The sequence below is a fragment of the Grammomys surdaster genome, unplaced genomic scaffold, assembly GCF_004785775.1.
Source record: "Grammomys surdaster isolate TR1022 unplaced genomic scaffold, NIH_TR_1.0 126219, whole genome shotgun sequence".
In the NCBI taxonomy this organism is placed as follows: domain Eukaryota; kingdom Metazoa; phylum Chordata; class Mammalia; order Rodentia; family Muridae; genus Grammomys; species Grammomys surdaster.
In genome coordinates, this window is record NW_021621022.1 from 1,741,881 (window position 1) to 1,757,967 (window position 16,087).

General features: G+C 44.6%; 1 protein-coding gene across 1 annotated transcript in view; it reads left to right on the forward strand.

Moving 5' to 3' along the window:
- The first annotated feature begins 3,192 nt into the window (after positions 1 to 3,192).
- Serpine3 (serpin family E member 3) overlaps positions 3,193 to 16,087 on the forward strand; it is a 28,250-nt gene continuing 15,355 nt past the window's right edge. The window contains exons 1-5 of the mRNA XM_028758736.1: positions 3,193 to 3,235; positions 4,458 to 4,732; positions 10,168 to 10,401; positions 12,382 to 12,579; positions 13,737 to 13,935. Of these exons, the coding sequence (XP_028614569.1) occupies positions 4,471 to 4,732; positions 10,168 to 10,401; positions 12,382 to 12,579; positions 13,737 to 13,935 (893 nt within the window). The 5' untranslated portion in view covers positions 3,193 to 3,235; positions 4,458 to 4,470. The remainder of the gene's footprint in view (positions 3,236 to 4,457; positions 4,733 to 10,167; positions 10,402 to 12,381; positions 12,580 to 13,736; positions 13,936 to 16,087) is intronic.

The window sequence follows — 16,087 nt, forward strand, 5'->3', positions numbered from 1 at the left end:
ACTTAGAGCACAGCTTTCCAGGCCCTTTTGGCTTTGATGGTCTCTGCCAGGCAACCCAGTGCTGGTCTTGTATATAACTTGATCTTTCTCTCTTGCAAATGTCAATACTTCTTTGTTATTCTGTTTTTAATGGTTTTGTTGTAATGCGTCATGGAGAATTTCCTTTCTGGTTTTGTTTGTTCCACATTCTAAAGGCCTCTTTCTAGATGAATGGCATTTCTCTTTCCAGTTTTGGTAATTTTTCTTCTATGATATTCCTGAAGATATTTCCTGTCTCTGCTAGGGTTTCCTTTCCTGTTTTATGAGCATAATTCAGAGCTTGTGTCTTTTCATGGTGCCCCAAACCTTTCCATGTTCCATTCATAAACTTTTATCCCATCAATCTTTACTGAGCTATTCCACTCCTCTGCTCAGTTTCTCTCCCCTGCTCTCTGTTTTCAACATGGTCATTCTGATGTTGAAGCTTTCCATTGAGATTCTTAATTGGCTTATTAAGTTTTTCATTTCCAGAATCATTTCAGTTTGAGGTTTTTTTTTTCCATTCATACTGTTTTCATGTCTTAGATTAGACATCTTGTTTCATTCTTCACTTGGTCTTTGTCTTGAGTGTTTGACCACAGTTATTAATTGTTATTTTTAATTTTTTTCTGAGAGTTCTTCCAAATCATCTCCAATGGGAGCCATTACTTTGAGGGCTTCATATTGTTTTTATTTCTGTGCTGGGATTTGAACATCTGGAGTTACTTTATTAGTTGAGTCTTTCTTCCTCCTTTCCTTCTATTCTTCTTTCCTTCCTTCCTTCCTTCCTTTCTTTCTTCAAGTCACCTTCTTGTTTTACCAGGAATGATTACAGTATTCAGGAGGGTAATTCATACAAGGGTTGGGAATGTTGATTTTTCTGGTTTTGTTTTTGTTGTTTGTTTGGAAGTAAAAATACAACTCTTTTCAGGTCTTCTGCTTGTCAACTATAATTTGATGCCCTCCGTGGCCTAGTCAAGGAACTTGGAAAAAGTCTCCCCTGAGACAGTGTGGACTGATTCTGGGTTTAGAGATGGGATAGGACAATGAGAGGGTCCCATCCAGGTAGTTGGCAAGGGCTCTGGAGAACCCAGAAGGTGGAAATGGCTTGTGTCTTCCAGCTACATGTGCTTGCTGGAAAGTCACTAGTTGGGAATAGGCTCAGAACTAGTGAGTCCCAAAGCAAGAGAGAAGGATCTGAAGGAGGTATACAGCAGGGTGATCAGAAGGAATGAAGAGAAGTATCATAATCTAAAAGCACTGCACTTCGTCTGTCTAGAGGAGCTTCACCAGAGCAGCCCTGAGAAATGAAAGCAATCTAGAAGCATGGTCCATAGAGTCTGGATAGACTATCAAAAGTCTTAGAATCCCATGGAGAATTCAAAAAACCTAATGTCTTGGCCCCTTAACAGACATCATTAAGGCTGTGGGAAATAATATAAGCCTGAGAGTGAAAGCAGTGGGCTATAAGTTCAAGCCTCAACAGAATCTTGAGTTCTTCTGTCTTAGTTTCTCTCTCTGAGAAAGGGGAATAATATGTGCCCTCATGGAATTGTTATGGGGATTTACACAATGTGCAGCTGTGAATGGAAAGTATCTAACAGTTCATAGAACACAGAGGATATACTCCATAATGTTCACGTTGCTTGTTTTTATGGCTATGAAAACCAATATCCATATAAATAACCAATATCCATATAAATAATCAATATCCATCCTGACAAGATGGAAGCTAACGTGAAATCTCCATAACTGATCAGGGACCATGATGACATACCAGCTTCTGCTGAGTACACCAAAACAACATCAGTTGCTATTCATATTTTATTCATCCACACATTGAAATATTTAATCCATGTGAGAAATATCTCTAGCATTTTAAGTTTCCCTGGCATTGTTTCATGAAAATGTTTTCAAAGGCAGTTTAGAACTGTACATTCATAAAATTAGGAAATCATGTTCACAGAAGCGACACAGCCAGATTGCCCAATTTCAGAGGTCGTTTTTCAGGCATCTCTCCATATGCTATTGGCAATTACTTAATTAATTGACTTTTGCTAAAGTAAGCCCACCCTTAAGAACTTTGAGGTGTCTCAAGAAAGCCCTTGGATTTACTGCAGCTTTCTGTTTAACACTGTCCATGTGAACATCTAAATCCGCATTCAAAGAGAAAGACGGAGTCCAGTGAGAGTGAACCCCAGGTTGCTGATTCAATGCTACATTCCCCCGACCTGGCCCAGAGCCTCAGAACCCAGCAGGCAGTCAGGAGCTAGTTCTTGGATGCATGAATGGATGGAATGCTTTCTCTGGGTACTTTAACAGGAGTTAAATACATTTCTTTCTCCTGCCATACTGTAGCTTACAGTCCAAGACACACGATAGTGAATTTACATCAAAATTCAAGATTTGAAGAGATTTCATATGAAACAGCTACAGAACTGTAACTATCCTAAGACCCAAAAAAACCTTGGATTGAATATCTATGATTAAAATTTAAAGTGAATTGCCCACTGATTGTAGGGGTGTGAGCACTTGTCAAGTTAAAGGGACCCCCACAGGATCCCTCTTTCTTAAATTATTATAGTGGGCTTGTTACGCTCTATCTGAGAACTGCTGTAGGGCTCATATTACACAGCAAGTACACTCGCTTTTGTTAATAACAGGTGAGGCCAGCTGTCTTGCTCTAACCTGATTGAACCAGACTTTGCACTGCTTGCTTTTTTTTTCTTTCTTTCTCAGCATTGCACTTGCTGAAAGTTTCAGGTCATGCTCAAAGACTGATCTATTGTTTTGTTTCCAGGAGGAGGGGAGAGGCATTAGGTACCTGGCACCCAGCAAAACCCAGAGTTATCTCGGAATTCTTCAAAGTCATAAAGGGCTAGATGGAGGGTGCCTTGCTGGTACGACCAGGTCACAAGCCTTAGAAGGCTTGATGGGCATGGCTGGCTCTGTCCCCAAGGCGTACTCTGCTCTCATCTGGGCTTTGCTGCCTAGAGCTGAGTTGCTTCTCCTGGCTCCCTGCAGAACTTCCACACTCCAGGAATTTGGACGGAGTGGTAGAGACATCGCCGGCAGAGACGGCAATTGCCAGCTTCCTCCCGGGATGTCTTGTGATTCAGAGCACATTCTGCTCTGCTCTTTTAAAAAGAGCAGCATGTTGATGCTCCAGGCACAAGAACAGAATCAAACAAAGAAACTACCACTTGTTAAGGAGTCGGTGAGTATACAATTCATCCCTAGTAGTCATGGCAGGACCTGGGTCTCGAGGAGTCCGGACATCAAAGTCTATTTGCTAAGGGTTGCTAGTGTTCCTGTCTTGGGAACTGGTAGAAACTGCACTAGCTCTCAAAGTAGGACCTGAAGATTTCACTAATGACCTTAGACTAAAGCCTACTTTCTCTCTAGACATACATACTCATGCAAATTCCCACTCCATGGGTTCCTAGGTCATGTGCATTTGTTGTGTTCAGCCATGAAGGGAAGAGCTGGGGAACGTGGTTTTTTCTCTTGAATCTTATTTAAAGTGAATACCTCTGACCCCAGGGCCTTGCTTATAAGCTTGTATAGGAAGTGCTTTGGACTGGGCATCTGTCTCCCATCAGCCTAATCTGGTTCCACAGTTGAAGCACTTAGCAAAGATTGCTACTGTCTATCTGTTGACACACAATGAAAGTGCTCTGCTCTGCTCTTTTTGTTCCCTTCTGGCATTCCTTCCTTACTCTCAGTAGCCCCTCTTCCTGGGATGGCACGGTTCTGAGGAGGGGCTTTCTCTGTATTGTTCTACTCTCTGTGGAATAATCCACTCCGTAGCATGGGATCTACTATTCTAGGCCCAGTTATCCTATGCATCACTCTCTGAACGTACACATACGTTCTTGATATTTCATGTAGTGCTCTTAGAGGCCAGGATCTGTCATAGCTCTGTTTTTCTCCCCATACCAAATGTGTCACTGAGTTCTCTAGAGCACATGACTATAGTTATGATATCCAGTATGATGGTGAGAATATCAACCAAGAATATATAATCTTTTTAGCATAGAAGATGAACTTTGAATATGGTTAATATTATGATGACTCCTGAGAAACATGGCCCAGCTATAAGCTGTGTACTAAGAAACCATAGGATGCACTTTTGACATCTCTTTTCCTAGCATAATGACTTGTTTTGCTATAACCAGGACTTCTCCAAGGCCACACATGCAGTAAGAGGAGCAGATCTTCCAGCACAGGGTTGAGATTTCAAAAGAATCGCAGCCCATCTAAGCAGCCTAGACAGGTAGGAGCATGGTGGGTAACCAAGAAAGTATAACGAGATTGTCCTTTGGGCCATCTCTGGCCACTGAAAACAGAGCCAGGTGCCCCAGTTTTCAGGTGATGAGACGTGATCTCATCCCTGTCATCAGCATCCTCTTTCTGCCTCTCCTCCCTCTGAACTGCAGGTGTCCAGTCTCCATGCTGCCTCTCCTGCAGGTCACCCTCTTTCTCCTCTCCTCCTGCTTCTCAGCAGGAGGAGGCAGCCCCCTCAGTGAAGGCCTGTGGCTGTTGAAGACTGAGTTTGCCCTCCACCTCTACCGGAGTGCAGCAGCAGAGAGAAACGGGACAAACTTTGTCATCTCACCTGCCAGTGTGTCCCTCTCCCTGGAGATCCTGCAGTTTGGAGCCAGAGGCAACACTGGCTGGCAGCTGGCAGGGGCCCTAGGATATACTGTGCAAGGTAAGAAGCTTCTCTCTTCCACTTCCTCTCAGCCCTGTTCCCTGCTCCACCCTGCTCAGGCGCTCTCGGTGTGGAGCTCAGATCTCCATGTGCACAGAGACAGAGGCATGGCCTTTCCTGAAGCACTCAGACTTTTACCATGGTTGTTCTTGATTGTGGAGACTCCCTTCTAGCCCCATGGCAGAACGACAGTTTTGAGTCACTGCCCCTTTTAGATTGCTTGCTGTGGCTGGAAGGGGTGGGGAACACCTTCTAAAGATTCACCGATTGGCTCAACAACCCTTTTGAGGTTGGTGATTTCATTGGCACCTCTATTTGGGGAAGTAGATAGGCAAAGGGTAGGGACAACTTGCTGGGAGTCACATAGTCAATAAGGGGCAGGGCCGGACTTAAATGCACACTCTTTAGACCCAGGACTATGATTTCAACCAACCTGTTTTCATGATTCTGAGGTTTCTGCCAGCTTATATCTACATATTGTTTCTCGAAACAGCTGCTAACAGCAGAGACAGTCTTTAGAACACAGCTCAGCATTAACCTGCACTCATGATGCAGCTCAATATCTGAGCAAGGCAAACATGGTCTTCCCTTCTCAATCTCAGGATAAGATGTCAATATAAAACATATGGATTTCTTAGTTCCAAGACAGTCGGTTATGTAGCAGGAACCCCATCTCAAAACAAACAAAACAATGAGCATCACTAAAACTGACAGGAGTAGTCTTTGGATGAATTAAGACTTGTCAGAAGGCACAAGAAATAATGCCAACTCAGCCTGGCCATGGCTTCCTCTGGGGGTGGACCCCTGAGCTAGCAAATCAAGGTTAGCACTCAACATGTCTGGCACCAGGTGCCTCCTGAACTGCCCGCCCTCCTCAATGCATACCCTGACCACTGCTAAAATAAATCTTACAATCCTGCTGGACAACTGATAGGTATGCTCTCTCTAGGGACAACTGAAACCAAAGATAGTTTTTAGAACTCAGTCGTTCTCAGCAGCACACACATCCACAGGCTCCTTTAGAGTCAGCACGATATGATTCACCAAGCGCTGCGGTGCTCTTGCAATATAGACCATGGCTGGTCAGGAACTTGTCTTATGCATGTGAGGAGAACTCTGAAAGCAGCAACTCTCTCTGAGGAAGCCATACATGCAGACGAGGGGGTGGATGCTGCATGGTTCTGTGTTTCCACCGAGCAGGTCGGAGGCTCCCCAGAAGATAGTACATCCAAGCTGGTCAGGAAGAAGAAATGTGATTAATACAGAAAAGGCAGGCACTTCAGCCTTCAACAGACTCTCACACAAGTCAGGATGAAGGGTCTCAGTGGGACATGCAAGAGAGGGTCAGTTCTGAGACCATATCTCATCATGGTATCTGGTTAACTGGTTGATCATGTATGATGACAAGACTGAGGCTTCCGCAGAGCCTATCAGATATTGTCTAGATGGCAGGAACTCTATGCAGGACAATAATCCCCCTAAGTTTCTGAACCACATGCTGCTTTGCCATTGCATGGAGCCACCCTCAGTTAGTGATAACAGGAGCATGCCATTAGACTCCCGTTTATCATGCTCTCCACTGCAGTCGCACTGAGCCTGCTTGAAATTATACAGCAGTGCCAGCTGCCTGCCGCAACCCAGGCTTTCTTTAAAAGGTAACACGGAGCTGGAAAGACATCCATAGCATAGAAGTTGGGAGCTCAGATTTCTCTTGCAGAGGACCCAAATTTGGTTTTCAGCACCAATGTCAGACAGGTCATGAACACTTGTAACTCCAGCTCTAGGAAATCCAGTAGCATTTTCTAGCCTCTGTGGACATTTCACTAATGTGCACAGACACACATATACCTTACATTTTAATATACTCTTTATTTTTAATTTAAATATAATTTCATCATTTTCTCTCTCCCCTTTCTTCCCTCAAATCCTTCCCATGCATACCCCTCCCTCAGCTCCATCATGGAATCATGGCTTCCTTTTATTTGTTATTGTTTTACACACACACACACACGCACACACACACACATGTATATATACCTAACTATATAAATGTAACCTGTTCGGTACATTTAATGTTATTTGTACATGTATGATTTCAGGGCTTGACCACTTGCTATTGGATAACCAATTAGGGAGAGGCTCTTCCCTGAGGAAGGCTATGTCTTCCTTTCTCAGCACCCCTTAGTTGCCTGTAGTTCTTTGTCTAGGGTTAAGGCCCCCTGAGTTTTCCCTTCTCTATTAGCATGTCTGCCTGAGTTGTGCTTGTTCTGGTCTTGTTTAGGCTGCCATATTGCTGAGATCTGATGGGTAAAACTTCCCTGTCATTTGTAGAAGATACAATCTCACAATAGATTTCTTGGTCCTCAGGTTCTTACAATCTTTCAGCCCCTCTCCCACTGTTCCCTAAGCCTTATGTGCTGCAGATGTTATCAGTTGGGTCTGACAACCATATAATCACTTGTGCACAGCATTTTGACCAGTTGGGGTGTTCTGTAAATGGCCTCCAATATATTGCAAAGAGAAGTGTCTTTGATGAGAGTTGAGAGCTGCTCTTTTCTCTAGATATAAAGGATAGCTATCTGGAACACATTTAGGAATTATGCCGGTTTAATAAAGTGCTGGTTGTAGGCTCTCCCCTAAGACCCATGGTCTCACTATCCCCGAGGAGTCGACTAGGCTTCCCGTATCAAGGATGATGTCCCTCCTGTTGAATGGGTCTTAAGTTCAATTAGACAGCTGTTGGTCACTGACGAGACACGAGTGCCACTAGGGGCCTTTCGTGCCACACTGGTCATTTGCATGGTTCTGCTGGGTAGGACTACTTACTGGCTGCTCTCTTCCCTTGGAAACTTGCATAGCAACCGCTAGGACTCCAAGAGCTGGTCCTCAGGGAAGAGGCTTTAAAGTCAGATCCAGCTTGGGTTCTCTGGATCTTCTGTCCATGGGGAACACATAATTTCTGACTGCTTCAATTTATCAGCATTGTCATTATCCTTCTCGGTGAGTTAATGAAAACATTATAGCACATAGGCTTCCACAAAATGGAAGGTGGTCTCACCCCAGGAGAAGAATCCTGCTTTGTAAGGCATACTGTGTTTTCTTTTATGACCATGTCATTTGAGTCCCACAGACTAGCTACCACAGGAGGTAAATGATTCAGCAAAACTCATTGGCCCAGGGGCAAGTGACAAAGCCAGGGTTCAAGTTCCCGATTGTTGATTCCAAATCTTGTGCTTTCTCCAGGCCTCCTAAGCTCCACTAGGGCCAGGAAGCGATGTGTACATTCATAAGCACCTCTCTCACCAGAGGCAGCTTCGTCCTCCCAGCCTGACCACACCTGCCCAGGAGCACCCCCATTACCCCTCTCAGAGCTCTTGAATATTAAAATATCTGTGTTCAGAAGACAGGTCTCATAGTTTGAAGTTTTATGGACAGGAACCTTCCAGAGTCTAGAACTTTGCAGAGTTCAGAACCTTCCAGAGGCCAGACCCACCAGCCTGGGAGTCACCTATCAGACTAGCTAACAAAGTGATTTTCTTTTAGTCACTGCGGGTTTATTTTCTTCTTCTTCCTTTCTTCTCTCAGCACCCTGTTCAAACTACCAATTACAGGCCCTCACCCTCCACCTTTTTACTTTGGCAGCAGGACACTGAGCAGGAAGCGGCAGTGGCAGCTTCCTCTTGGAGAGCCTTATCCCTGGTCTCAGACCATTTAGACAGCTTTAGAACAGCAGTTCTCAATACGTTGGTCACAACCCCTTTGAGAGTCAAGTGACCCTTTCCCAGGGGTCACCTAAGACCATCAGAAAACACAGATACTTATATTACAATTCCTAACAGTAGCAAAATTACAATTATGAAGTAGTGAGAAAAATAATTTTAGGATCATGGGTCACCACAGCATGAGGAACTGTATTAAAAGACCACAGGTTGAAAACTCATACTCTAGAATGCAGTAAATATAGCCCCCCAACTGTCCTCCCCAATCGATGTACTGTACAGTACCCGTTCATCTAGAAAACAGAGCTCTCCCAAGCAAGGTCTTCTTAAACCCAGCCACTCCTCACTCTGTAGGCAACAGGATGAAGTGACTTTAAGTACATGATCAGTGGGCTGTCCCTCATCTGCCTCCTCCCTATAGTAGAAGGACCATACCCCTTACTTCAAAGCATCACTGAGAACATTCATTGTAACCTAGACTGTAGAATGTCCTGTGCAATGTTTGTAGATACCATGAAGCTTTAAGAATTTTTTCTAGCATTGCCAATTCTGGAACATACGTAAGGGCTCTTCTCTGTGTGCAGATGGGCAGGGACAAATCAGGCTCAGAAATCCACTTTCAGCCCATCGCTCTACTACTTCAATAGTTCTGGCTCTAAGAATGATCGTCTCAGGCCTGTATTGTTGCTTTTCTCTTTGCTGTGATGAAACATCTGAGAAAAGCAGCTTAAGAGAATCCAGGGTTAGCACAGTAAACCCCTGGATGTGAGATCTCAGATGAAACATGTGGACAAGGCAGCTCTCTGACATAAGATAGGCTGACCTGGGGAGAGGAACCTTAGGTGAGAAAATTCCTGCTTCAGATTGGCCCGTAGGCAAGTCTATGTGGCATTTTCTTCATTAACAACTAATGTGAGAGGACCCAGCCCACTTTTGGGTGCTGCCACCTAGGCAGGTAGTCCCAGGATGTATAAGAAAACAGGCTGAGCAAGACACAGGGGACAAGCCAGTCCCTCTATGGTTTCTGATTCAGTTACTGCCTCTAGGCTCTTGCCTTGAGTTTCTGACCTGACTTCTCTCGGTAGTAGACTACAAACTATAAGGCAAAATAAACCCTTTCCAACCCTTTGAGTTGCTTTTGGTCATGGTCTTTATCACCGTTCAGAATTCTAACTAGGGCAGCAGCTCCTCAACCACTGTCCATCCTTGTTACAATACTGCACAGAACTCCTCTGGCTTCCTGTTAGAAATTCCACTGTGTCACACTGGACCTCTACAGCTCCTGATCTAGACTCTCCTCCAGAATTCAGCAATGTCCCTGAATCAGGAAGTCAAAGTACAGTTTCACCATTTCCAAGGCACTGGCAGATTCTCTCTCCCAGCTAGGTTTGTTTGTGATCTAGCATGTTTTCGGTCCAACCTTTTTTTTTTCTTTTTTCTTTTTTTGACTTTTATAGACAGGGTTTCTCTGTGTAGCCCTGGCTGTCCTGGAACTCACTTCTGTAGACCAGGCTGGCCTCGAACTCAGAAATCCACCTGCCTCTGCCCCCCAAGTGCTGGAATTAAAGGCACGTGCCACCTCTGCCCGGTGTGGTCCAACTTTTAAGGAGTGGGGTTCAGTGGATTTTGACTAGGGAACCTTGGGGCGAACATGCCTTCTGAGACAGCCTGGAGGTGGAAGCTGTGTAAGCCCTTACAAATACTCCTTTCTCACAGACCCAAGAGTGAGAGAATTCCTGCACACTGTTTATACCATATTGCACAACTCCAGTCAAGGAATCGGGATGGAGCTGGCCTGTACCTTATTCATGAAAACCGGAACATCTCTGTCTCCCTGCTTTGTGGAGCAGGTCTCCCGGTGGGCCAACAGCAGTCTGGAGCCAACTGACTTCAGACAGCCTAATAGCACTACCACAGAGGCCTCCAAAGTCATATCCGGACAGAGCACAGGTAAAGGAAAACCACCCTCCTCAGCAAGGCTAAGGGCTCAAAGATATAGCGCCAGCCATCATTTGTCGGAAGCCATGGAGAGGTTCAAGGTGCCCTGAATTACAGCAGATGTTGAGATAGCAGACCTACCCTTGAATGTCATGCATATCCTGTGCCCCCTCTGTTCCTCCCTCTTTGTACCCTAGCACAAGTACACATGTACATGCATATACACACATATACTTGAAAGCATGGACACAGAAAGGTGCTCCTCAGAGCCTACCACCTATGGAAATACCCTATAGAATTTGTCCCATGTCACTGTCCCCAGGCCATTTTTCACTAACCCCATGTGACAGCAAAATGCAGCAGGGGCCAGGAAAAGTAGTTTCTGGGAAAGCTAGGTTAAAGAGAGACACACACAAAAGGGACAAGTTATACTCGGTATGTTTCCCTTGGTTTTGTCGGAAGCATGCTATGTGTAATGCCATCATCAGTGGCAGCGCTATGTGCTATGGTTATTACGAAATGAGCAGAAATGACTAACACCTGCTGGCCTTTAACTTATCTATTTATTTATTTATTTATTTATTTATTTATTTATTTATTTATTGCCACTTGGAATCTCTGATTCCATTTCACTCGCCCATTGCTCCTAGAACATGGGTGTTGTTTCCATTTTACAGATAGAGAAACTAAAACACCAGGATTGAGTTTCCTGCTTGCCCATGGGCCACAAAGCCAGGGTCACATTCTGATCCAGGTAGTTTGGCTGCTCTGTTCTTGGTAAGCACACAAAAGACTCAGATAAATAGAGAATGTTCAAGATCCAGAGTTGCTTAAATGCAGAATAGCTGCCATGTATGTGGATTGAAGGCTGTACTCCCTCAACATTTTCAAATACTCTACAATAGCTTTGGCAATCGACTTTTAAAGGACTGATCCTTGGGGCCAGAGAAATGGTTCAACTATTAAAAGAGGATGGATCAGGTAGCGCACAACTGCCTTTAGCCCCAGTTCTGGAGTATCCGATGCTTGCTTCCAGCATCCAAGGTTACCAGCTTTCACATGCATGTACCCATACATAGCAAACACACAGACACAGAGTTAAAATATGTTTTAATTAAGGAGTGATTCCCTATATCTCCCTTGAGCTGTCAAGGGATCCACTCAAAATCCAACATAGGTATTCTCAACTCCCAGCCTGTTCTTTAAGAAAAAGAAAGACTTGGTCTTTCTCAACCCAAGAGGCACGGGTATGGACCATATCTGCTCAGATTCAAGTGCAAGGCTCCTTTTGGGGGGGACTGGGTAGATAGTGGTGTGTGACCAACTTTCCTGAGCTTCACTTCTCACATCTGGGGAACTGAAGAATGACAACCAAAAGTTGTGGAGATTTCCTCAAGCATTTAGGCAGAGCCTACCACAGAGTGTATTTATTAAACAATTGAAGGCCTGGGGCAGAAGCTGGCTCTATAGGAACGATCTGCTTGCTTTTTCCTGTTCTTACATGAAATTTTAACCACAGCCCTCCCCAAAGTGTGTTCTGGTCATAGTTATCTCCACAAAGGTGTGGAGAGGAATGCAGCACAGCAATTAGCAAGTCCCAAGGTTGGGTGACAGTGCAGTCTTCTCCAGTCAAAGAGCCTCATCCGTGCAAGCATCTGTCTGGGGAGATAATGCCTAATGATCTCTGGGAAATGACTCAACACAACCAGGGACATCCTAGGCACTAGTGGAAACATGGAGGGAGGCCATACTGAATGCATGCTAACAAGAAGGCTATAATTTAAATTATAAGGTGACTCACTGCCTCATAGCAGGAGCTCAGTCATTAGGGACCCAGTCTGAATCCTGCGGTCCTTACTTTCCATTTCCATGACAATAAATTAAAAGCCAGTTTGCATGGCCACTGTGGGGCCCTTGGCAGCACAAGGAAATAACACTTTAGTAGTAAACTAAAAATAACAGGAAGCTGGAGAGAAGCTCTTCCATCTACAGGTGAAGGCCCAGGTAGCCTGATGTGGGACCAAGCTGGTTCCCTGTCTACTCAACTCTCCATCGTGAGCACCATGACCTTCCAAAGTACCTGGCAGAAGAGATTCTCTTCCGTGGCCTCGAAGCCCCTGCCTTTCACCTGTGCTCATGGCCTTGTGCTTCAGGTCCCAACGATGCACCAAGTGGCAGAGGTCAGCTATGGTAAGTTCTTCTCTCCAAATTCATAAAGTTGGAGGAAATTCAGCAACATGGGCAAGAGAGGGGAGGTAGGCTCTGTTTTACAGGATTGGATGGAGACATGTTTCTCTAGGGGTCCATTCTCTGGGCTGTGGGTAGGCTCATGATAGCAGGAGGCTTATAGAGGGCCTTGAATGGTATGCCCATCTGAGTGCTGAGGACACAATTCCATGTTTGGTATTGGCCTCCACACCGATTAAGAAGATATTTGTGTGGAATCAAAAATACTTGGACCAAATCCCTCTCCTAGAAGACACCTTCATGACACAATACCTAGCCAGGACCAAATGAAGGCTAAAAGGCCTCCAGACTAAAGGATCCCTGGTCCTGAAATGCCATTGCTCTGTATGGCCTTCTTGCTCTGTATGGCCTTCTTGCCTATGGTTCTTTGTCTCAGTCAGTAGGGGAGGTTCCCAGTGCCAGCAGATGCCTGGTGACCTCATGTGTGCTATAGATGCTAGCAGGCTCTGTGCTAAGTATGAGCTACAACATACGGTGGGTTCACACAAAACAGTCCTCCACCTTTCTACATTCCCCCAGCAGTGCCAACCATTTCCCAGCTCAGCGTGTTCTGCTGCTATCTGTCACCTGTCCCATCATATCCTTCTATAACTGCACTCCATCCACCTGGTGGCCTGGACTTGGATTTGCCCACAGACTTCCAGCTGCCCATTCTGAAGACAGTTTAAGTCATAGAAATGATTAGTCTTCAAGTCAAATCCAGACAGAATGTGTGTTTTGTTGGATCTGTAGAATATTTCAAGAGTTGGGTATCTTTCATATGAAATGTATATTTAGAGACTTATCTTGAAAGATAAGATGTAACACAAAGAGCCTAAGCTCTAATAAGCTCAGACTGGATGGCTCCCTAAGACACTGCCCCAGCAGACCCAGTGGCTAGATACTTGAGCAAGGCTCCATGGGAGATCTCAGAGAGCTTTAGGAACACAAAAGGGGCCATGTCACCCAACAGTTCCCAGTCTCAGACTGCTTCCTGAAGCTGAGGAAAACACCCTGTTTTACTGTTGCTGCCTTATAAGTCTCTCTACTCCAAGTTGTAGCATTGTTGGGTTTCCCTGGCTCCTAGGACAGAGCTAATTCCTGATCCGCTGAACCCGTAGGCCAGTTCCAGGATGCTGCAGGCCATGAGGTAGATGTTCTGGAGCTGTTGTACCTGGGAAGGGTGGCCAGTTTACTCCTGGTGCTTCCCCAAGACAAGAGCACCCCTCTGGACCACATTGAACCACACCTCACAGCCAGAGTCATCCACTTCTGGACTACAAGGCTGAAGAGAGCCAGGATGGATGTGTTTCTCCCCAGGTGAGTGGCTACATCTTCCTTACAGAACAATTACCATGGTAGCCAGTGGGGCTTGCACTTAGAGCCAAGTGGTCAGATTCAAGGCCCATCCTTCCACTGGGCTACCTTGTCAAATGAGCTTAGACCAAAGAGAGGCTCCCTGGAGTTTAAGTCTATTCTAAAATCACTCAAGAGTAGATCATGATACATATAGAGTTGAGTTCGTGGGTCTTCCCAGGACTAACTATTCAGCTCTCACTGAGCTGACTCAAGTCCCTACCTCCTTGCTCCAGAGGGAATGGCATGGTGAGATAAAGAAATTCAAGGAGGAACCCTTATGTGTACAGCTGTCATTCCCACCAAACCAAAGAGACAAAATAGCTTTTGTAACTGAGAAAACTCATATGTAATTCTAGTCAGAGGCCAAATGAAAACACAAAAATTCAAAACTTCCAGACATGGAGTGGTACAGCTGTAAGTACAGATAATTAGGATAATGGCAATTCAAAGCCAGCCTAGGCTACAGAGTGATTCTGACTAGCCTGAGCAATTTAGTTAAGACTCTGTCTCTATTAGCTACTAAATTCAAGACTGTGTGTATCTATGTTATTCTAAATGGAAAGAGTTCCAGCTTTGTGCTGAAGATACATTTGTCCTAAGTGGAGAGGTTCCTCTGTTGAAGAAAATTCAGTAGATAGAAATATAAATTTTTAAAAAAAAATCTAGTGACACAACTAGATCTTGTTTTACAAAGCAAATAAATATATTAGCAAAATTCATCATTTTCAAAATGGTTCTGCCTAAGCTTTTTCAGATAATGAGCTTGTCTGGTGATTTGGAATCAGGAAAGTCTTGTAGATCAGCACTAAGGGCATAGTGGTGATAACCAGGAGCACTATCTGTCCACTTGAGGGCTTGGTCAGACTCCAAGACCAGGGCTCCCAGTGAATAAAGGCAAAGGCCTTGGTAGTGCTCCCTCAGGCAGTTAACAGTAAGCCCATCTTCTAGAACATAAACCCAAGGAGACAGTGCCTAGGTCTAAAATGAGATCAGGCCAAAGGTGAACTCAAATCCACAAAAAAACCCAACCCATCTCTCAAAGCCAAATGCTCAGCCCCTACCAAAGCCTGCAGCCTAGTTATGCTTGCAGTCCGCATGGAGAAAACTGCAGTGCAAGTGAAGAGCTCGCTATCTCACAGGAAGATGAGTAGCTCGGCCTGGAGTAGCTGATGTAAGGAAGACTCCCAAGAAAATGCTCAGCTCCACAGAGAATGGAGAATTTCACATGGACGTTCTCCCAACCCCTCAGCAGTGACTCCAAAAAACACAAGACAGAGGAAGAAGAGGAGGAGGAGGAGGAAGAACAGGAGGAGGAGGAGAAAGAGAGAAGATCTGAGGGCTCAGCAATGACTTAAACAACCTTGTTCTGTGGAATACAATCACCGGAAAAGTATCAAGCCTATAATTCAAGTCTGTGGTGATTTAAATCTGGTTGGCCCAGGGAGTGGCACTATTAGAAGGTGTGGCCTTGTTGGAGGAATTGTGTCACTGTGGTGGTGGGCTTTGAGACCCTCTTCCTAGCTTCCTGGACAGTCTGCTCCTGGCTTCCTTTGGATGAAGATGTAGAACTCTCAGCTCCTCCAAGGCCAGGCCTACCTGGACACTGCTGTGTTTACTGCCATGATAATAATTGTCTGAACCTCTGGAAGTATAAGCCAGCCCCAATTAAATATTGTCCTTTAACACTGTCAAGTAATATACTTAATGACCAAAATGCTTGCTTCTGGGTATAGACAGGGGAAAACTGAGAACATTTACAAAATTAGATATGATATTGTACTAGCCTGCTTTGTATTGGTTTGAAAACCAATGCGTGAAGTTAGAAAGCAGTATGTTTAGAAATATAGAACAGCCTAAGCTAGCTAAGGCTCCATAGTGAGACCCTGTCTAAAAAAACAAACAACAAACAACAAACCCCTGGCTATGTCCACCATGATCCAAGGTATAAATCCAGATATAAATCAGTTTGCTATTCAGTTTATTCTCTCATATGTTAGAATATAACCCATACACACACATACACACACACACACACACACTATATATATATATATACATATACATATATATACATACACATACACATACACATACACACACACACACACACACA